General features: G+C 45.2%; 2 protein-coding genes and 1 pseudogene across 3 annotated transcripts in view; 2 read left to right on the top strand and 1 right to left on the bottom strand.

Moving 5' to 3' along the window:
- Nucleotides 1–10,833, bottom strand: part of PARN (poly(A)-specific ribonuclease) — a 169,155-nt gene extending 158,322 nt beyond the window's left edge. The window contains exons 1-6 of one of the 2 annotated variants that reach the window (XM_030884013.3): nt 9,988–10,829; nt 6,267–6,979; nt 5,786–5,863; nt 2,789–2,868; nt 1,924–1,991; nt 1,757–1,838 (exon numbers count right to left, since the gene is read on the bottom strand). In XM_030884013.3, the coding sequence (XP_030739873.1) occupies nt 1,757–1,838; nt 1,924–1,991; nt 2,789–2,868; nt 5,786–5,863; nt 6,267–6,285 (327 nt within the window). In that variant the 5' untranslated portion in view covers nt 6,286–6,979; nt 9,988–10,829. Of the gene's footprint in view, nt 1–1,756; nt 1,839–1,923; nt 1,992–2,788; nt 2,869–5,785; nt 5,864–6,266; nt 6,980–9,987 lie in introns of both variants that reach the window. The other variant, XM_060284171.2, reaches the window with a different exon arrangement.
- The window catches only part of BFAR (bifunctional apoptosis regulator), a 28,790-nt gene continuing 15,635 nt past the window's right edge, over nt 10,092–23,246 (top strand). The window contains exons 1-2 of the mRNA XM_030884017.3: nt 10,092–10,291; nt 22,718–23,054. Coding sequence (XP_030739877.1) covers nt 22,792–23,054 — 263 coding nt within the window. The 5' untranslated portion in view covers nt 10,092–10,291; nt 22,718–22,791. The remainder of the gene's footprint in view (nt 10,292–22,717; nt 23,055–23,246) is intronic.
- LOC132593539 (tricarboxylate transport protein, mitochondrial pseudogene) lies at nt 18,666–19,580 on the top strand (annotated as a pseudogene).

Genomic DNA, 23,246 nt, shown 5'->3' with positions numbered 1-23,246 from the left:
AGAGAATTGCACCTATTTTTTTTTTTTTTGCGCTACACGGGCCTCTCACTGTTGTGGCCTCTCCCGTTGCGGAGCACAGACTCCGGACGCGCAGGCTCAGCGGCCATGGCTCACGGGCCCAGCCACTCCGCGGCATGTGGGATCTTCCCGGACCGGGGCACGAACCCACGTCCCCTGCATCGGCAGGCGGACTCTCAACCACTGCGCCACCAGGGAAACCCGAGAATTGTACCATTTTTATCCCATTGTCCATTTTAGACATTAGTCTCTGGCCTGTCTTCAAGTCTGTGATGTCTTTCTTTGTTTTAAGGAGTGGCTGGCTACTATAACTACCTAAAGTGTTCCAGGTGTAGCCCCAGAATGGCTTTGTACAATGGGTAGGGTTCTTTTGATCTGTTTCCAATTCATTTCCTAGAATAACTGTGTTTGTGTTGGTGTTTTAGAACAAAGCATCATCCCCAAGGTATCTCATTGCCACTGTCTGCATGTTTGATTAACCCCTGGCTAAAGCCATGGAATCCACTTTAAATAATTGTCTTTTCCTGGTACTGTTGGAAAACTACATCCACACAAATTTCCCAACTGAGCCTATTTTTCTCTCAGTGAAAATCTACAAATACTGTTTAATTAAGTATCCTATACTAAGGTGACTGGTAAATAGCTGTTAAATGGTTGCAGGGTAAAGAAATATCAACTACGGTTTATTTGCTAATTTAAGAAAAATTCAGGTTTACAAAACCAAAATTACCTTCTCTTCAGCCCTAGATATACAATTAATGCTCAATTTCATTTGTTTATATCCTGCCTTATTACAGAAAGAACCTGACATGACTCAGTCACTCAGAAGCCTACCCTCCAGGCTTTCTTAACTGCATTACTACTTACATGCAGGAAAAGGGAAAGATGGGAAGACTCAAAGGAACTAATGTTGCTACGGGGAGAGAAGCTCAAGCATAAGATCATGAGGGAGAAAAGGCCAACATTCAGCTTTCATCACATATCCATTCGCTATACACTTATTCACATTCACCTTATCCATTGTATCAGATTATTAAGAGAGCAGAAAGAAAAAAAAAAAAAAGAGAGAGCAGAATGGGGAAACTGATATTCACTGAGTGTCTACTAGATCAGCTACAACTCCAAACAGGGTGTTCTAAAGGAGAACCTCCTTGTATCCTTACCTTGGCTCGTAAAGTCAGCCCTCTCCTACTCAGGAGGAAACAGTGGTCTTTATCTACCCTCTCTTTCCTAATTGGTGAGCTTGGGAAAAGAAACTGAACATATATAGCTTAGCCCCTTTTGGGCTTTCTCTTTTCAAAGAGGATACACACATACCCGCCTCTTCCAGAAAATAAAGCTCTACCCTTGGAGATGGGTGCAATGAGAATGGGGTGGGAAGAAGCCTGAAGGTCCTGATCTGTAGGTTCAATTCAGGGGTAAGACATTAAAAATCCCCAAAAGAGTCACACTACGAAGCCATGGTCTCAGATTCAGCTTTACTAATGATAAAGCTCACGTTCTCATTTCCATCTGCCTGTCACTTACATCTCATTCCTTAACTCATTCTCAAGTAAAAGGGAAGATGGGAGTGTCATTAATTTACAACCCTAAAACTGAAAGTCAGAGAGGTGAAATGATTTGCCCAAAGTGCAAAGTTAGTAGTAGAACCAAATTTTAGAGAGAATTCTGATTCCACATTTCCACACTGCCTCATCAGCAATTCATAACAGAAAAACAACTCAATTATACTACTAACCTGACAAACAAATTTGACATCTGGTGAAGATCTATTGAAGGGTTTCGGGAAAACATAGAAGTTAAAAGACTTTGTTATATACCTGGGGAAAATAAGATAAAAGGAGACTTAGGGCGTTACATTACGCCATGACAAAAGAATTCCCACCACTTATTAAAACAACCTACTTTGAATCTGTGTAGTCATACTTAAAAGTGCAAAGGCCAAACTGAAACAGCAAAAAGTCCATGGAATGCTGGAAAAGGGAAATAAAATATCTGTCAAAACAGTGCTCTACAGTCGACGTCAGCAACAGTATTCTCAATCAGGTGGGTTTTCTGATTACTTAACTTTGTTCCAATTAGAACAGATTACAGATTATCTATCAGACGCATTATTTTTTTTAACATCTTTATTGGAGTATAATTGCTTTACAATGGTGTGTTAGTTTCTGCTTTATAACAAAGTGAATCAGTTATACATATACATATGTTCCCATATCTCTACCTTCTTGCGTCTCCCTCCCTCCCACCCTCCCTATCCCACCCCTCTAGGTGGTCACAAAGCACCGAGCTGATCTCCTGGTGCTATGTGGCTGCTTCCCACTAGCTATCTATTTTATGTTTGGTAGTGTGTATATGTCCATGCCACTCTCTCACTTTGTCACAGATTATCCTTCCCCCTCCCCATATCCTCAAGTCCATTCTCTAGTAGGTATCAGATGCATTATTAATTTATATACATTTCTTAATATTTTTCCCAACTTAGGCACCTATCCACCATCCAGAGTGTCATGGTAAACCTATTTCCAAATGATTAAAATAACCACATCACATTTCCTGTAAATCAAATTAACACTGAAAATACTAAACCTTCCCCAAAATGTTTTCCAGCGAACAATTATTTTTGCTGTTGTTTTAAATACCACTAAAATATCATTTTGTAGCTGGGGTTGAGACATTAATGAACAAGTTTAACGATTATATTCCTCTATAATTCAACATATGCAGGACCAACATGGGAAAAAAAATTTTTTCTAGCACATCCACGTACCTTTTTAAGCTTCTGATACCTTTCTTCCGGAGTGTCAAAACCATTTGTTAATGCGGTGACCGAGGGTCCATCGCTGATTCCTAGATTTTAAGAAAGAAAAGTTTTGTTTTTTTTTGTTTTTTTTTTGCGGTACGCGGGCCTCTCACCGCTGCGGCCTCTCCCGCCGCGGAGCACAGGCTCCGGACGCGCAGGCCCAACGGCCATGGCTCAGGGGCCCAGCCGCTCCGCGGCACGTGGGATCCTCCCGGACCGGGGCACGAACCCCTGTCCCCTGCATCGGCAGGCGGACTCCCAACCACTGCGCCACCAGGGAAGCCCGAAATAAAAGTTTTTAACTTGTTAATAAATGCTAATGGAAAAATGTCAGTCAACTATTCAATGGCGCTATAATTTCATATTTTCATGAATTAAAATTAATTGGAAGTGCTCCTTTCTTCACTTTCTCAAAATTAGCATTAATTTCACTGGCTACCAAGCTAAACTCTATAGTAATGAATTTAGAGATGTGAATGTTTCAATTTGAGAATGGGCAGTTTCAGTGTCTAAAATAGATTTCAAATATAGAAAACACTATAGAGACCTCACCAAAAAACTATTAGAATTAATAAAGGAAGTCAGTAAAGTTGCAGGATACAAAATTAATATACAGAAATCTGTTGTAAATTTCTATACACTAATAACAAACTATGAAAAACAGAAATTAAGAAAACAATCCCATTTACAATTGCATCAAAAAGAATAAAATACCTAGGAATAAATTTAACCAAGAAGGTGAAACACCTGTACTCTGAGAACTATAAGACATTGGTGCAAGAAATTGAAGACAATGGGAATAAATGGAAAGACTGTGCTCACGAATGCAAAGAATTAATACTGTAAAAATGTCCATATTACCCAAAGCAATCTACAGATTCAAAGCAATCTCTATCAAAATACCCATGGCATTTGTCACAGAACTAGAACAAATAATCCTAAAATTTGTATGGAACCACAAAATACCCCGAACAGCCAAAGCAATCTTGAGATGCCACCTCACGCCTGTCAGAATGGTTACTCTCAAAAACACAAGAAATAACAAGTGTTGGCAAGGTTGTGGAGAAAAGAGAACCATCATGTACTGTTGGTGGGAAGGTCAACTGGTGCAGCCACTATAGAAAACAGTATAAAGCTTCCTCAAAATACTAAAAATAGAACTAACATATGAGCCAACGATTCCACTTATGGATATTTATACGAAAACAAAAATTATTTTTTCTTCAATAATTCTAATTCGAAAAGATATATGCATCCGTATGTCACTACATCATTATTTACATCATTATTTACAATAGAAAAGACATAGAAGCAACCTAATTGTCCAAAGATAGATGAATGGATAATGAAGATGCCATATATACACACACACACATATATATATACACACACATACATACATACATATATATACACATACATATATAGAAATATTACCCAGCCATAAAAAATAAAACCTTGCCATCTGCAACATGGATAGACCTAGAAGGTATTATGCTAAGTGAAATAAGTCAGAAAGAGAAAGACAAATACCATATGATTTCACTTATTGGTGAAATCCAAAAAACAAAACAAACAAACAAAACAAAACAAAGACATTCATACAGGGAGTAAACTAATGGTTGCCAGAGGGGAGGGGGTGGGTGGAAAGGCCAAATAGGTGAAGGGGTTTAAGAGATACAAAGTTTCAGTTATAAAATAAATGTCACAGCATAGGGAATAGAGCCAACAATAACTTTGTAGCTAACAGATGGTAACTAGACTTAGCATGGTGATTTCATAGTGTATAAAAATATCAAATCACTATGTTGTACACCTGAAACTGATATAATTGGTCAATTATAATTCAGTAAAAAAAAAATTAGGTTTCAAAACAGTCATGATTTAAGGAAACAATCTCTATGACTGAATAAGTTTTGCTGCTTTCAAAGATTAATGCATACTCAGACATCAACAAATACTGATGCGCATTATTGTTAGAGTACAGTCTTGGTCAACAGTTTGGAGTAACATCTACACAACAAAGGTATACTCAAGGTCAAGAGACAATTATTTGCGGTGAAAACTCTTAGCTTTCCAGGGAACTGACTCCAACTAGAAACTGCACACTTAATTAAAGCCAAAGATTACCCGCAGCACGGAGTCCTTTAGAAAGAGCTGAAGTCTTACAAACATGTTAAGCTTGTAGCAAAAGTGTTATCTATACCAAAAGTGGATATCTTTGATCCAAAAGGAGAAAAAGAAAAAATCTTGCAGTTATAACTGTTAGTAAAGTATTAGACACACATGCACACCCATGCCAAGGCAGGCAATGAACACTTCCACTAATGCCTAGAGGAATACCCTCATTTATCTGCAAAAGTCCGACCCTAAAGTCCGTCACAAAGGACAAATATTGTATGATTCCACTTATAGGAAATGTCTAAACTAGTCAAATTCAGAGACAGAAACAGTGGTTGCCAGAGGCAGAGGGGAGAGAGGAGTTGGGAATTATTGTTCAATGGGTAGAGTGTTTCAGTTCTGAAGATGAAAAAGTTCTGGAGATGGATGGTTGGAGATGGATACACAACAAGTGAATGTATTCAATGCCACTGAACTTTAAAACGATCAATTTTATGTTATGTGTATTTCACCACACGTACAAAAAAGCCTGACTCGAACTCCCAAGCTGTCTCACACACATCCAACAGTTTTTAAGCAGCACCAAAACCTTAATCTCTATCTGCAACCCTGAGAGGTCTAACAACCACAAACCCAATCACAAAACCCACCGCACCTCACCTCTTCCGTGCTTTCGAAACGTTTAAGAGGAAACGTGGAGACCCATGCAACTTGCCCAAGGCTACAAACAGGGAGGAGCGGCCAGCAGGCAGAAGTCCGGGGCAAGGGAGCAGGGGGTAGGGGTGCAGGAGTTTTGGCTATGCACTGCAAGGTGCCAGCCTCAAGCTTGCAAGCGAGGGATACCTGAAAACTCCCCATCGATGGCGAAGAAGTCCGCCTCCTCTATGGCTTGGTACACTTTGTGGAGATTACTCTTAAAATCTGTGGAGAAACCGAGAAGAGGCTCAGAACCGGTGGCCTAGCTGCTTGCCCACGGGCTACTAGGTTGGGAAGGAAGGAGGGCCCGGGGAACTCCTACGTCTCCTAGGGCGGAAGGACAGGTCCCTGAGGGGTGCACAGACAGGGGCGGAAAATAAGCCCCGCGGGGACACAAGCCTGAGAGGGATAAGGCCCTGGGGGTGCCCGGGTAAGAAAGACGACAAGGCCCCCAAGGGTGTATGGGCCAGAGAGGAATAAGGCCCCCCAAGAGGCGCAAAATGGGAGCAAACCCCTGAGGGGCTGCCTCTGCCCCAGGCCCCGCCAAGCAGACCGGCCGTGTTCCGGGCCTAGCAGGCCGGGTGAAGGGGGCCGCGGGTACGCGGGGAGGTGCACGGCGGACACGCACTGCTCCTGATTATCTCCATTTTGCAGAGTGGCCAGGCCCGCGGCCCCGTCCGGCCCGCCTCTGCCGTTCCACTCGCGAAGTTCCACCGCCAGCAGCGCAGGCAGCAGCGGCGGAGACCGCGGGGGTGACTTCCGGAAACAGCGCGCGCCGGCGCGCCGTCACGTGTGCCTGCGTCATGGCAGGGGCGGGGCCAAGGCTGGGTTCCTTTCCCGGGACACAGGAGGGGCGTGGCTATCAAAGTCCTTCAAGGCGTGGTCTAACTGGTGAGGACCAGACTTGGACAATTTACTTTATTTATTTATTTTTGGCTGCATTAGGTTTTCGTTGCTGCATGCCGGCTTTTTCCAGTTGCGGGAGCGGGGGCTACTCTGTTGCGGTGCGCGAGCTTCTCATTGCGGTGGCTTCTCTTGTTGCGGAGCATGGGCTCTAGGCACGTGGGCTTCAGTCGTTGTGGCACATGGGCTTAGTAGTTGTGGCACGCGTGCTCTAGAGCACAGGCTCAGTAGTTGTGACGCACAGGCGTAGTTGCTTCGCGGCGTGTGGGATCTTCCCAGATCAGGGCTCGAACCCGTGTCCCCTGCATTGGCAGGCGGATTCTTAACCACTACACCACCAGGGAAGCCCGGGCCATTTACTTCAGAAGTTTGCGTGACATGACATCCATCCAGTTGATGAATATATATTTCTTGAGTTCCAGTTATGTGCCGGGCACCCTGAAAGGAGTGGGGATACAGTGAGGAATAAAAAAGACAAGCTCCCACTGGAGCTTAACTTGAGGGAAGAGGGGAAAGTCAGGAAGGAATCGAACTTGCCACTTGGAAACCCAAAGTTCGCTGTGAAAAGAAAGAGCAGGGTGCTGCAATAAGAATAATGGAAAAGAGAGTTATTTACAGAGGTGACGGGGAACGCAAACCTGAGACCTTTATCTACTGCACTAGCTACTGGGAGTACTACGGTGGGCAAAACAGATTAGGTCTTGCCTGATGGAGTTTTACGTTGGTTTGTGGTTTGCAGTTGATTCCCAGAGCCTACGACACTGCTGACACGTCGAGATGCTCGATAAACGTGGGTTGAGTGAATGAATTCACCTTGGTCTTTCACGAAAGCCTACTATGAAAGTTGGTTAGAAGATCTGCTTTCAAAGGCTAACTCTGCCATTTATTAGGTCTGGAATTATTCAATCTTCCTAAACCTCGATTTTCTCATCCACTAAATAGGGTTGAGGATCAGTGGTGATAATGTATGTGAATTGTAAAGCACTGTAAGAATAAATGTAAGATATGATCAGCGTTCTGACCTGCTGTCACATTTCCCTGCATTCACACCTTAGGTTTGAGAGAAATACTGAGTATGAACCACTTGTGCTTTTTGAAAAGAAGATAACCATTTTCTCCCAAAAGAAAATATTAAGAATCCTAAAGAACAAGTAAGAGTGTGACCATATTTTCCCCACCAGGTGCCACAGGTCCATTTTCCTCTACTCATTGAAAGGAAATTTATATATAGTTAATTAGGCCCTCTATTCCTAGTGTGAGCAGCAGAGAGTAAATGTGAAAACCAATATGACAAGTAGTCAAACTTCAAACTTGAAATATCTTTCTGCCTTCTAGTATCAGCTTTAAAAGTCCTAGATGGAAAGTACTGGTCACATATGGCCACTTAAATTTAAATTTTAAGTAATTTAAGTTCAATAAATATCAACTTACTGCAAAGCTACAGTAATCAAAACAGTGTGGTACTGACATAAAGACATAGAGACTAATGAAATAGAGAGCCCCCAAATAGTCCCTTGAATAAATGGTCAAATGATTTGCAACAAGGATGCCAAGACCATTCAGTGAGGGAAGGATACTCTTTTCAACAAATGGTGTTAAGAAAACTGAATATCCACATGCAAAAGAATGAAGTTAGAACCTTACCTAACACAGTATAAAAATTAATTCAAAATAAATCAAACATCTAAATGTAAGAGCCAAAACTATAAGGGTTTTAGAAGAAAACATAGGGCAAAAAAGCTTCATGATGTTGGATTAGGCAATGATTTTTTGCTATGACACCAAAAGCATAGGCAACAAAAGAAAAAGTGATGAATGAATTACATCAAAATTAAAAACTTCTGTGCATCAAAGGACACTATCAGGAAGGTGAAGAGGCAACCCACAGAATGGGGAAAAAAACTTGCAAATCATATATCTGATAAAGCGTAAATATCCATAATATATAAAGAACTCCTACCACTCAAAAACACAAAAACAAACAATCCAATTTAAAAAGGACTTAAACATTTCTCCAAAGAAGATATAAATGGCCAACAAGCTCATGAAAAGACGCTCAGCATCACAAATGCAAATCCAAACCACAATGAGATATCATTTCATACCTATTAGGTAAGAAATTGGAACTTTGTGCACTGCTAGTGGGAATGTAAAATGGTACAGTCACTATCGAAAACAGTATGGTCCTTCTTTAAAAAATTAAAAATAGTATTATAATATAATGCAGCAATTCCACTTCTGGGCATACACCCAAAATAATTGAAAGGAGAGGTTTGAATAGGTATTTGTACACCCATGTTCATAGCAGCATAATTCACAATAGCCAAAAAGTGGAAACAACCCAAGCATCTATCATCAGATGAATGGATAAACAAAATGTCACGTATACCAACAATGGAATTTTATTCTGCCTTTAAATGGAGGGAAATTCTGACACATGCTACAAAGTAGATGAACCTGGAGGACATTTGCTAAGTGAAATAAGCCAGTCACAACAAGACAAACACTGTATGATTCCACTTATATGTGGTACCTAGAGTAGTCAAATTCTTTTTTTTTTTTTTTTTTTCTGCGGTACACGGGCCTCTCACTGTTGCGGCCTCTCCCGTTGCGAAGCACAGGCTCCGGACGCGCAGGCTCAGCGGCCATGGCTCACGGGCCCAGCCGCTCCGCGGCGTGTGGGATCTTCCCGGACTGGGGCACGAACCCGTGTCCCCTGCATCGGCAGGCGGACTCTCAACCACTAGCGCCACCAGGGAAGCCCCGAGTAGTCAAATTCTTTAACAGAAAGTAGAATGGTGGTTACCAGAGGCTGGGGAAGGAACTATTGGTAACTGTTGAATGGGTATGGACTTTCAGTTTGGGAAGATGATAAAGTCCTGGATGGTGGTGATGACTGCACAATGTGGATACAGTTAGTGCCACTGAACTGCACACTTGAAAATGGTTAAAATGGTAAATTTTGTTACGTATCTTTCACGGCAATTTTTTAAAAATATGCTGATACCTATTGCTAGACTATCCTCCAGAAAATGAGTCATACACTCCTGGCACTAGCACAGAACATTACCAATCTTTTTACTCTTTGCCCATTTGATTGCTAGGGAAAAAAAATCATCCCAAATTATCGATTTAACAATCTCCAGGCCAGTGATTTAAAACAGGTAATCCTCATGAATTCTTAACGAACCAAGACGCTGAGGAAAAAAAAAAAAAAAAAAAAAAAAGTGGTGATAAGAAAGTCATGTTAATTCCGATTCTTCTTAATACTGCAAATGGAAATCTAGCCATGGTTCTCTGATTTTCTGCATAAAATGTAAAGGCAAAAACAAATTGTGGCGAGTACAGTACGGTCTTGTAATATAATTTTAATTTCCGGGCAAAGCTGTTTCCTGCAGATACAATAACAGCCACTCTGGAGGATCAAATACACACAACAGCCTCACCTTCTCAGTGTAAAGCCCTGGCTCAAGGTCTGTGCGTCCAAGAGTAAGGGGCGGGACCGGCGGTAGTACGCCTGCGCGGACCTCCCCGGCCCAAGAGTGGCCTCTCTAGGCGGCGGGGAGGGCGCGGGGTCGAGGGGGTTAGGGAACGAGCGCAGCCTCTCCTCTATGGTCGCGGGCCGGGGGAACTCTCCTCCGCAGTCAGGCCTAGGTTATTTCCGGAAGTGCAGCCGTTATCTCTTCCTTTGCTTACGCTGGGTTCCAGGCGGGCGTCGATGGCCAGTTCGGCCCCGGGATGAGCGCGGCGGTAAGCAGCGGTTTGGCGGAGGATGGCCAGGGGCCGGCCCGGGCTCGATTTGGGGGCGGGGTGTGGATCGCGGATGTGTAGGACGGACTCCGAGGGGTGCACGGGCTTTCTCCTCCCAGGCCCCGGTCCTGAGCAGCCGCGGTCCTGGCCTCGGGGAGTGGACTCCCGCTTGGCCAGCTTCTCCATCCCTTCCCGAGAGCCCACCTCGGAACGGCCGGTCTGTTGGCCTCACCTGTGTCCCCTCCAGGGTCAGAGTCCGAGCCTGTAGTTCCGGGATCTCCCTAGGGCGAGAGGGAGGGGACGTCGCTTCCACATACCTTGGAGGGAGACGACGGGGCGCCCGCCCCCGGGAGCGCGGGTCGCAGCCTACGACAGCGCGTACAGAATTGACCAGGCTTCTGATAGACGCCAGACTGGGCTTCAGGTCTGACTGGCCGGGCACGTTCCGGCCCCAAGGCTGAACGATTGCTCTAGTTTTAAAAGAGGGTAACGGACGCACAGAAAGGGCAAAGTGAAATCCCGGAGTCGCAGCCCCAGCTCTTGTGATTCTGAGCTCACGGCTCAGAAATCTGGACTTATGCAAAAGGGAGTTTTCTTTAAAAAAAAAAAAAAAGGCAAAAGAGAGGACATGTCAAGCTGGGGATCTTTGGCGGGCAGAAGGCGGCCCCTCAACTTTGGTGGGGAGGAGGAAGAGCCAGGTGCTGTCATGGTCTGAACAGTCCCCGTTGGGTCCTCCCCACCCAAGCCCGTTTGTCGGTCCTTTGTAGGTGGTCTTGATGTCACTCTCTGAAACGTCAATAGAAAGGAGTTTTGCTGTCTTCCCTGGACGCACCCCAGAGCTGACGCAGAGTGCACGTGTGGGTTGGGTTGTTTTGTTTGTTTTTGTCACAGCTATTTTGTAAACAAGCCAGCCTAGGGATATACAAACCCATATCTCCATAAACTTGATGGAAAAATTGTGCTTCTCCAGGGCAGTTCTGTCTTTTTTTTTTTTTAAGCTCCAGTATTTGGCACTGGTACTATCTACATAGCTGGCACTAAATAAATACCACTATTAATAATTCTATTAATAATACCAATCACTCATACAGCAGACTTTTTGAATATCTATAGATAGAATTTGTCATTTAAGCCTCCTTCAAAGGAGGTGTTATTATCCTGAACTTATAAATGGGAAATAGGAGGCTCAGAGCAGATAAATGTGATCTGGTTTGGAACCCAGGTCTGTCTAACCTTTAAGACCATACTGTTTCAGCCTCTCCAGGGAAATCATAGTCTAGGAGATAAGAAAACATGCACAAATAAAAGTTACACTAGTGCACAGAGGCAGGAAGGATTAATTTGGGTTATGAGGGGAGTTAGTTATTAAAGATTTTCCAGTGACAGTTGAATTGGGTCTTGTCAGTTGGACACTTTTGACCCATAGATGGTGTGGCGCTGTGTTACAGATGGAGGGAACAGGGTGATATGAAAAAATGCCCAAGGAGCAGGAACTAATAGGTGGGACTAGAGTATAATGTGTGAGTAGGTGAAGAGGAGGAGGTAATCAGGATAATAGTAATATCTAACACTTATTTTGCACTTACTCTGTGCCAGGCACTATTCTTAGTGCTGTGCATGCATTAATTCATTTAATCCCGCCAACAACCCTATCAGACAGGTCCTATTCATATCCCCATTTTACAGATGAAGAACCTGAGGCACAGAGAGGTTAAGTGACTTGCCTGAGGTCACGCAACTAATAATTGCAGGCTTTGGGATTTGAATTCAGGCATTCTGGCCCCAGAGTTTGTGCTCTTAGTTTAAAAGTTATGTTGATTGCAGGGGGGCCATAAAGATTCTTAAATGACAAGCTTATGACCATGGGTTTTATAGTCTCACAGTTGGGAAGGTTTTGAGCAAAGGAAGGACTTGATCAGAATTTTGCTCCAGGAGGATGATTCAGACAGTGGCGAGAGGAGGGACTAGAGAGAAGAGGAAATGAGATTGGAAGTGTTATTTAAACTTGATTTTGTTAATATCTCACCTGTACCTTGTGTGACACATATACTTAGGCATCTCAGTGTTTATTGGTATGTAACAGCTCTCTAGTTCCCAAACATCCATGTACACAAGAATATTCTAAGGGGCTTGTTTAAAATGAACATTCTTGGGCCTCTCTGCCAAATATCTTTGAGTTCACCAAACTTCCCAGGTGATTCTGATGGAAGTTCTAAGAAACTTCTGTGAAAGAAGTCAAAGATTTGTGGATTTGATTTTCAGCTACAAATATCTAGAACTCAGCTTTGTGCCAGTAGCTCTCAGGTACAATGATAGAATTCTCTGGCTTGGTTCCTGACCTTCAGGAGCTCAGAATTTGGTCAGAGAGGCACTCAACCATCAGTGTGCAAGTCCTGAAAAGGATTCGTTAGTTTAGAATGTGTGAATCGTAACGGAATAGTTTAAAAACAGATAGCTAAGGTATGGGTTACTGGTAACTACCAGTAGTTTTTGATCACTTTCTGAGTCATTAGGTATCTCCAGTGTTTCATACAAGATAGGTCGTTGAATATATGCCACAGAGCAGACACGAAAGAGGAGAGACCAGGACACGCTTCCCTGTGTGCACTTATCTTGCCCACCACCACTCACAGGCAGTAAATCACAGGGTCTCAAATTGCAGGCAGCTCAGTGTCCAGTGAGCTAGCTAGCTGCCTTTGCCCTAGTGATTTCTGACCCTGTCTAGAAAGAAAATCTGTCTATTTGGAGTTGGAAAAACACAAAGTTTTATGCAGGAAGAGCCTGGAAATGCTTCTCTTATGTTAATGAAAGCCAGTTTCCGCCACCTCCAAGAAGTACATACCATGTTCTGTTTTATTTGCTGTTTCTGACCTTTGCCTTGCTTAGATTTGGACACATTTCTTTTTATCTCATAATCACTAGAAATGGGTGGTCCCTCTTTGGACATTTGATAATGTCTGTAGCGTTCTGCTAGTGTTTATAGTGGTGTCCCGGGGTGGACTGGGGAGGGTGCCAGAAATTGGGATTCACCCAAGCACCCTCACCCCTATTTCTCTTATGAATATTTCTGCTTATTTATCTCATATGAGGAACAGCATGCTCACCCTAAGAGCCACAAGCTGGAGTCACATGTTCCAAAATGCAGTGGTGTCAGATTCTAGTTTGGATTTCTCAGCTTCGCAGCGGCCCCTCTATGATGTGACATAGACCAACGTAGTGTTACGAGGACAGGCTTAATGTCAGACCGTCATTTAAAACGTGGCTCTGAATTTCCTGGTGGTCCAGGGCTTAAGACCCCACGCTTCCATTGCAGGGGTCATGGGTCCGATCCCTGGCTGGGGATCCCGCATGCTGCACAGCATGGCCAAAAAGAAGAAAAAATTGTGTTGTTGTTGTTTAAAAAAACAAACAAAACCTGGCTCTGCCCTATACTAATTAGGTCTCCATTTTCTCATCAGTAAAATGGAGATGATAGTAATAATTATCCCATAAGATTGTTGTCCCTCTCACATTATATAAGGGCTCAGTAAATATCAGCAATTGTAATTATTCTCTGTTGTCGGGTAATACGTAATGAGAAGAAATAACCTAACTAGAGACCCATCTAAAGCCAAAATCTTTTCATTCTTTTTTTTTGGCGGTACGTGGGCCTCTCACTGTTGTGGCCTCTCCCGTTGCGGAGCACAGGGTCCGGACACGCAGGCTCAGCGGCCATGGCTCACGGGCCCAGCCTCTCTGCGGCATGTGGGATCTTCCCGGACCAGGGCACGAACCCGTATCCCCTGCATCGGCAGGCGGACTCTCAACCACCGCGCCACCAGGGAAGCCCAAATCTTTTTATTCTTGCAGTGAACCTGGTAAGAAGTGATTGAGATCATATTTTTCAGGCCGGAATCCCAATAAATTAGCTCTTCAAAGGATTATTCCTAAAACGTTAGGTATGTATTTTAGTCACAATCAGTGTTTTGTTGAGTGAAGAGGTAGAACCATAATTATATAACACTGAACCAAACAGCTTGATAATTACACTTTCTAAAGAGTTAACAGTCATCACATAGTGAAGTCTTCAGAAGCTAAGGTATAAAAATTCTTAAACTCAGAATTAATGCAATCTTCTTTGATAAACTCAATAAAAATTATTATATTAATTTTCTTAAATGTGAGTTGAGTGATTAAACAATGAAATAGGTTACAGCAGTGCCCCTGCCTCCTCCTGGAGAATAACCCTCTGGATAAATCCACAGAGAAGCACTTGACCAACAACTTTCCTTCCAGGGACAAAATAGCCAAATTCATTCTAGGGTCTTCAGTTACATAGAATTATTGGGACAGTATATGTGTCCCAGCCCTTTTTTTTTTCCATGGCTTTTCAGATAACTATACCATGTCAGTTAGGTATTTCTTTGGGAGAACATACATAGGGTCATGGTGATAGATATCTTGTGATAATTGTTTCCTATCAGTTGTGCCAACAGACCTAACCCGTGAACATTCTAGAAAAAGTCATCTGTACAGTTTGTTCATATGTGCATATTCACGTCATATTTCACATGTTAATGCTTTCTAAGATTTTATGCCATTTCTTGACATTGCCACTTTAGAGATGGTGTGCTCCTCTGGAAGTAATATCTCCCCAGGTGTTTTAGAAGTTACATCGTCGGGAATTCCCTGGCGGTCCAGTGGTGAGGACTCCACGCTTCCACTGCAGGGGGCACAGGCTCAATCACTGGTCGGGGAACTAAGATCCCACATGCTGTGTGGCGCAGCCAAAAAAATAAAAGTGTCCATGTCTCTTGCAATAAAAGCAAATGGTCATTTCAGTAAATAAATAAGTAAATGTTACATGGTAGAGAAAGTTGTTGGTTATGGGGCATGGGCATGAGAACCACCCGCTTAGGGATTCGTTACTTGTATGGATTGGGAAATGTCACCCACTGGAACGTGCTGTGGAAGAAGGGACCACGTTTATCGAGCACTTCCTGTGTGCTGTGCTCTTAATGCTCAGGACAGTCCTGTGAGATCAGGAGCAGTAACCCCATTGCTTATATATGCTGATGTGAGCCTTGGAGAGAATGAATAACTTGCCTGTGATCTCACAGCTCGTAGTGAAGCTGGGAATCAGAACCTGTCTTCTGATTTTAAAACTGAGATGCATTACACTGTCTCTCAGAACCAGGAAGTAAGTAATAGGTCCAAAAAATTAAAACAAGTGTTTTAAAGGCCTCTACTGAAATATTTGATAAATAGGAAACCCCCGGACTCTCACTTATTTTGAGCTAGGTCTGTGAGAATATGGTGAGAATAAAGCTGACTTAGAATTTTTAGACTTGGCCCCTGCCCTCAGGTTCATCCACAGCCTTTCACACACACAATCTACTGAGCCTCTGACGCTAAAGCAGAATAGAAGCGGTAATGTAGAAAATTGTGTGGGAAACCTCATAAGCAATCACTTTCTCAGCAATAAGTAAGCTGATAGAACTCCAGAAGCTTTCTAACCTAAGGCCAGTTAACTAGAAATGTCAAACACTCATCGGTAGACCGTGAAGGCATTACCTTATGGAACAGGTTGTGAAAACACAGATCTCCACAGGGGTCAGGCAGCTAGTGGAAATGAGGAAACCAGCTGGGTGAGGACTGCAGCAAACTGGAGCCAGCTGGCCCTGTGTGAAGGGGGCAGCTGCTCAGATACTCAGCTTCAGCTGATTCTTGTCACACAAAAGGAGAGCCCAGTGTTGCCAGATCTTCTGATTTTCAGAAGCAGCCAGGAATCTGGGTTTTTATGTGAAGTGAGATTTTTTTTAATGCTGGCACCAAATTCAATAGAAAAGAAGAGAAGAAGGAAGATGAGGAAAGAAAGAGCAAGAGGGAGGGGGAGAAAGAGAAGCACCACGTGAAGAAAAAGACTAGATGTCACCACTGAGCAGTGGCTACCACTGTTGAGACTGACAGGTCGCGGAGGATGGCTGCTCTTGACAGTAATGCAGCCACACTGTGAAAAGTCTCACCTGGGCTCATTACAGGCACTCTAGGAAGCCAGGGCAGTGGGTACTTTAAGAAAGCCCTTATCCCACTGGATAAACAATGATTCTTAACCTAATTTGGGTCTTGGTCCCCTTTGAGATCAGATAAAAACTATAGATTTCCTTCAGGAAAACACTCGTGTGCACAAACACAAGCTTGGCAAGTGATTTCAGAGTGTGCCCTGACACCCTGAAGTGCCAATCCAGACATCAGTTGAAGACACAACTTCAACTTTCAGAAACTGCAGCTCTTCAGAGTGACTCAGTCCAGTGGTCTCGCCGTGCTCTTCAATTATGTGGTGTTCCAGCCATCATTTTATTTTATTTTTAAATTTATTTATTTATATTTGGGCTGCATTGGGTCTTTGTTTCTGTGTGCGGGCTTTCTCTAGTTGCAGCGAGCGGGGACTACTCTTCGTTGCGGTGCACGGGCTTCTCATTGCGGTGGCTTCTCTTGTTGCGGAGCACGAGCTCTAGGCACGCGGGCTCAGTAGTTGTGGCTTGCGGGCTCTAGAGTACAGGCTCAGTAATTGTGGCGCACGAGCTTAGTTGCTCCGCGGCCATGTGAGATCTTTCTGGACCAGGGATTGAACCTGTGTCCCCTGCATTGTCAGGCAGATTCTTAACCACTGCGCCACCAGGGAAGCCCTCATGTGATGTTTAAGCACAAACCAAAGTGTCTCCATGTGAACAGGGCACTGGGAGTGGGAATGGAATGATTCTTCTCGCCCCTGTCCTAACCATGTCCCCCAAGCCTTCTCTGAGGCTTTGCGACGAGGTGGAAAGAGCAGTAGGCTGCGGGCGTGTTCTAACACGTGCTTCCTTGTGAAGGAACTCAGCCAGCAAACCAGCTCCAACCTGCTGGTGTGTGTGCCAAGTTTGTAGAGAACAGTTATCAGCATCCTCAAAGGAACATTGGGCCTTCTCCTCAAAGAAGCCTTTAACCATTGCCAGTGCAGGAGGGTGTGTTTATCCAAGTCAGAAGGCCACAACTTGGAACTCTAGTATCTGAGCTAGTTTTTTATCACGTAAGAGGCACTTTCGTCCTCTAAAAGTACTGCTTTCTTTAATGGAAAGAACCCAAATACTTACAGACAGAAGTAGCAGAAGAGATCAGCTGAATTCAGTTAAGCTGTGCATTCTTTCTCTGTTAACTTCCAGTTTTTGAATTTAGGGTAAAATGAAACGAGCAAGATTCCTAAGAAGTAATCAAAGTCCATGCAGTTTCTAGATTGTCAAAGACAATTAAAAAACAGAGTTAGTGGCCACCTCAGCTTTTCAAAACATGACTTTTTTAAAAAAAAAACAGATCCTTAATATTTTGTTCCCTCTGCATTTTTTTTAAGTATTTATTTATTTATGTGGCATGCAGGGTCTTTCCTTGCGGCACGCAGGCTTCTCTCTAGTTGTGGCACGCGGGCCCTAGAGTGCACGGGCTCAGTAGTTGCGGCTCGCGGGCTTAGTCGCTCCACGGCATGTGGGATCTTAGTTCCCCAACCAGGGATCGAACCTGCGTCCCCTGCATTGAAAGGCGATTCTTAACCACTGGACCACCAGGGAAGTCCCAAAACATGACTTATAAAATACACTTCTGATGTCTGTGTGTGATTTGTTTTCTCTCATGAGAAATAAACTTTCAGATCTGGTAAACTAAGAATTATTAGTGCATTCTAGTTTTAAAAGGTTAATTTGTGAGAAATTAATTTCCATGTATGTTGTCATTTCAAATGACTCCGAGATCCATACACTTGGCCTCCCCCTTAACTCCCAGCTCCAGTTTCAGATCTCCACCTGCTCACTAGACAGTTCTACCTGGAGATCTGGTCATCACTGCAAACTCGACTCTTCCGAAATTCAACTTACTTCTCTTAAAGCTGGGCTCCGTTCGTTTACAGTGACTCATTTCTATCAGCAGAACTGTTCTTCTTCCCCTGTTCTAGAACCTAGACAACATCTTTGATCATTCTGCTCTCTAATCACCAAAGCCCATAAAGGATTTTTGTAACATCTCTTGGATAGATTGATCCCTTTCTTTGCATTTTCATGTTTGCCACCTTAGTCTCAGAAGTGACGGCACCTCACCTCTGCCTTGTCCTAGCTCAGCCCGCCTTCCTGATGAGATTTATCATCCTCAAGGACAGCTTTGCTGATCTCAATGCCTCCGAAACTTTTATGTGCTCCCATCTGCCCACCTCTCATTAACCAGTCACGCAAGACCCTGTATCAGACCTGTATCTCCAGGTATATCACTCACTGCTCCCCAGGAAACACCAAGAACAGCGCCCAATTCAAGCCCATCTCTTCTAACCCCTGTTAGAAGAGAGGCCGCCGCCGGGCCCCCCACCCCGCCCACCATGGCCACGCCCCACACTCTGGCGGCAGGGGCGCCCGCACCCAGGAAGGCCACCCTCACACACCCGGGGAAGGCGATCCTGGCAGGCGACACGGAAATCTGCATCACCTTCCCCACCAAGCACGTGAAGACGCAGCTGCAGCTGGACGAGTGCTTGCACCCGCCGCGCTACGAGGGCATCGGGGACTGCGTGCGGTGGACGGTCCACAACCATGGCGTACCGGGCCTGTACCGCGGCCTCATCTCCTTGCTCTACGGCTCCATCCCAAAGGCGGCCGTCCGGTTCGGGATGTTCGAGTTTCTCAGCAACCACATGCGGGACGCCCAGGGACGGCTAGACAGCACACGCGGGCTGCTGTGCGGCCTGGGCGCCGGTGTGGCAGATGCCATGGTGGTCGTGTGCCCCATGGAGACCATCAAGGTGAAGTTAATCCATGACCAGACCTACCCCAGCCCCAAATACAGAGGATTCTTCCACGGGGTCAGGGAGATCGTTTGGGAACAAGGGCTGAAAGGGACCTACCAGGGCATCGTGGCCACTGTGCTGAAGCAGGGATCCAACCAGGCCATTCTCTTCTTTGTCGTGACCTCCTTGCACAACTGGTACCAAGGGGACAACCCCAACAAGCCCCTATGAACCCTTCTGATCGCTGGTGTGTTTGGTGCCATCACAGGCACAGCCAGTGTCTGTGGTAACACTCTGGACGTGATCAAGACCCGGATGCAGGGCCTGGAGGCGCATAAGTACCACACAACGTGGGGCCGCGGCCTGCAGATCCTGAGGAACGAGGGCCCCAAGGCGTTCTACAAGGGCACCGTCCCCTGCCTGGGCCGGGTGTGCCTGGACGTGGACATCGTGTTTGTCATCTACGACGAGGTGGTGAAGCTGCTTAACAAAGTGTGGAAGACGGACTGAGCCCCGGGGTCTGCACATGGGCTGCCCCCAGCACCCCCTTCTCGCAATTCCAGTGCAGTCATGCCAAAAGGCCCCCTTCTCCTGTCCCTCGCAGTTCATGGCTCAGGGCTGTCCCCTGTGGCCATCGAGTCCATGTGTCTGTCCCCTGTGGTCTGTATGGCACCACCATGGTGTCCATGTGTCCAGCTGAGACCGGGTGTTCCTCTGGCCTGTGAATCTGTGCCCACTTGTCCACGTGCTTACTCATGTGCCTGTGTTTCATGTTTCGTGTCCTGTGACCCTGTGCCCCACTTCCCGGGGTGCCCATGTGGCCTGGGTCATGGCTCCGTACCCATGGCCTGGTCCCAGCCCGGTGACTTCCACCCTGGGCGCAGGGGCATCGCCCCGGCCTACCACAGCTGCCTCCGGGCCTCAACCTGGCCTCACTGCATTATAGAGGCTGCCTATCCCCCTGCGTCTCCCACCACTGGCCTTAACCAGCCCTTGGGCCCTCCCTCTGCCCCGGACAGGGTGGCACCTGCCACTCTCAGGACCACCCTTCCAAAGCAGAATAAACCGGATCCTGTTGTAGCCTCCTGTCCCTGTGTCAGCCCGTCTGTGGGTGGGCAGTGGTGGTCACGCCTCTGCCGAGGGCAGGCCCACTCCTCACCCGAGGACACTGTCGGGGCCAGGCAGGCTGGTGGGCAAGCAAGCTGCGGCCACAGTGTCAGCCCTCTGGGAGGCCTGGCACCAGGCCAAGGAACATCTGGCCTCCATCCAGGCCTTGCCTGTGGCCTGGAGGTAAGATCCTGCAGGGTCAGCTGGAGGGTGTGTCCTTGGGGGTCACCTGGTAGGCAACATTGAGGGGGCAGAGGAGAACTGGTTGGGCCTGGAGACAGTGCTCTCGGCCTCTTGTCTGCCCTGCAGCCTGGGCCCAGCCCAGCTTACTCCCTAATGGTTTCCCTGTGAAATGGTCTGCTTGAGGGGCACTGCTTTGGGGTGACCAATTTCTGGTCTCCTGAGACTCTGAGCAGGAGGCCCTTTCTTAAAAAAAAAAAAAATAATAATAATAATCCTTCTTCCAACACTGAATCAAGATGTGCTCATGAATGTACTTAAAGTGCCTGCCAGTGCCCAGCTCCCCAGAGATGGTCAGTAGCTAGCAATGGTCCAATTATTATTTCCTGGGATAATACTGTCCACATGGTAGTTGTTTAATCCGTAGTAGCCAAATAAAGGAACTACTTTATCAAAATGATGATTCCTTTTTCTAAAAACCTATACATATAAGATCTCCTACTTCCTTAGTAATTTGAAGAGGCTGCCCAAAGGAAAGCAGTTAGAAAATGTTTAGATGTTCCTAAACATACAAATAATGAGCAAATATGATTGCTTTTTATAATTTTCTCTATATTTTTGCAGTTATCGTAACATCATTTTCATTAAGAACAGCTTGGTGAATACAGAAAACCAAAACCAAGAAAATCACAATCCTCCCCCACCCAACCAACTACTAATACTTCATTGTATTTTCTTCTAGTCTTTGTTTATAGATTTGCTTGTTTAAAATATAGTGTTATCATGCTCTATATAAAATTTGTGCCCTGTAAAAAGTGATAAAATTCCCTGAAAATCAGGGAAATTACTACCATTTATGGTCTACTTACCGTATGCCAGACACTTTACTTGCATTCTCTTACTTAACTCTCAAAACCTCCCAATGGGGTAAATACTATTACCATCCCTATTTATATATGAGAAACCTGAGACTCAAAGAAATCCAGAGCGCAAAGCTAGTAAATGGCAGAGCTGGGGTAAGAATGCAGGCAGCCCAGCCCAGGGACCTGTGTTCTTAACCACTGCCTGCAAAGAGCCCTTCTCTGCGTGACCAGTGTCGGTGATCGAGAGCAATTTACCTTCTTGCCTGTAACAACAGTGAGATTGAGAAACTCTTCCCCACCAGTGCCTACGCCATGCTAATTCCAGTAACAATCTGAATAATCATTTCTTTAGCCCCTGTTTACACCATCCACCACCCTAGTTCACTATCTCTAACTCTCACAAGAAGCTTTGAAGGTTTGTGTACTGTAAGCACCATTCCACAGCTGAGGAAACAAGGCTCAGAGAGCCCAGGTAACTTAGGCACCATCCCGGAGATGGAGAGTTGAGCTTCTAACTCCATGGCACCATCATACTGCTTCTCAATAAAAAACTCCCTTAAGACCCAGATAAGGATGAGAAGAGAATGGTCCTTAGCCATTTGCATATTAGTGACATTAGTGTGTTTCTGTGGCACCAAACTGGTGGGATCCAGAAGGCAGGATGTGCATGTTTCGGTTGATTTGGGGTGTGTGGGGGGGTGGATATTAAGCCCCAGGCAAGTGGACCTGGCACAGGGCACCTCAGAGAATCAGACCTCACTGTCTTCCAGGTACTGTTCCTGTGGAAGCCTCTGAAATCAGGTGTCAAAAGAGTTAATTACCTAAGGGGAAGGCAGATTTGTTTGGATAAACTCTGTTATTTATATGAAGTACATCTGTTGTTGCCGACTCCAGACATTTTCATGGGCCAAGAAGCTGGCTTATTTAAAAGTATGTACGTTGAAAGGACTTCAGAAATTTCATTGAGAAAACTGAGGCCAAAGAAATTACATCTTCAAAGGAAGTTAGCAGAATGGAAGGATCTAGAATTCTCCAGCCTCCCTCATCCAAGTCCATTGAACTTTCCACTATACTATTTTGCTTTACCTAATTTTTTTTTTTCTTTTTTTTGCGGTACGCGGGCCTCTCACTGTTGTGGCCTCTCCCGTTGCGAAGCACAGGCTCCGGACACGCAGGCTCAGCAGCCATGGCTCACGGGCCCAGCCGCTGCGCGGCACGTGGGATCTTCCCGGTCCGGGGCACGAACCTGCGTCCCCTGCATCGGCAGGCGGACTCTCAACCACTGCGCCACCAGGGAAGCCCTTTACCTAATTTTTGAAACTATGACAATAGGTCAGAAAAATTTAGTGATGTTTATGTGGTTTATGGAATGTAAATTTTTAGAAACCAAATTTGTCACATATAAAAATCAGAGCTTTAATATCAATAGAATGACTGTAATCTCAAACACCTACTATATTATCTTTCCTATTTCTGTTGTTGTCTCTTTTTTTCTAGATTTCACGATGCTTTGCAGCAGTTTTCTGAGTCTGGAATTTTCTATGTCTGTGGATCCCAGAATTTGCTAAGAGATGGAAGAGTCTCCGCAGAATGATCTGAACATGACAAGCCTTGAGGAAGAGGACCCTCTCCAGAGCAGCAGCCCTCGGATTTCTGTTAGGGAATTTTCCTGCCACTGCTGTTACGACATCCTGGTTAACCCAACCACCTTGAACTGTGGGCACAGCTTCTGCCGGCACTGCCTAGCTCTGTGGTGGGCCTCTTCGAAGAAAACAGAGTGTCCAGAATGCAGAGAAAAATGGGAAGGTTTCCCCAAAGTCAATATTCTCCTCAGGTAATGCTCAGCCCACGTGGGTAGCTCATTGGGCCTGTACAGTGTGGTTTCTCTTACTGGGAGCAGCCACATCTGGAAAGGCCAGAGGGGTGGAGCCCACTGCCTCAGGGGTCATTCTGGATCTGCTGGCATGTGAGTCAGGGAGCTCAGGGACCTGGAAGTCCCGACTCCCTTCCTCACAGGTGACCGTGA

The sequence above is a fragment of the Globicephala melas genome, chromosome 15, assembly GCF_963455315.2.
Source record: "Globicephala melas chromosome 15, mGloMel1.2, whole genome shotgun sequence".
Classification (NCBI taxonomy): Eukaryota; Metazoa; Chordata; class Mammalia; order Artiodactyla; family Delphinidae; genus Globicephala; species Globicephala melas.
This window is presented reverse-complemented; position numbering and strand designations above follow the sequence as displayed.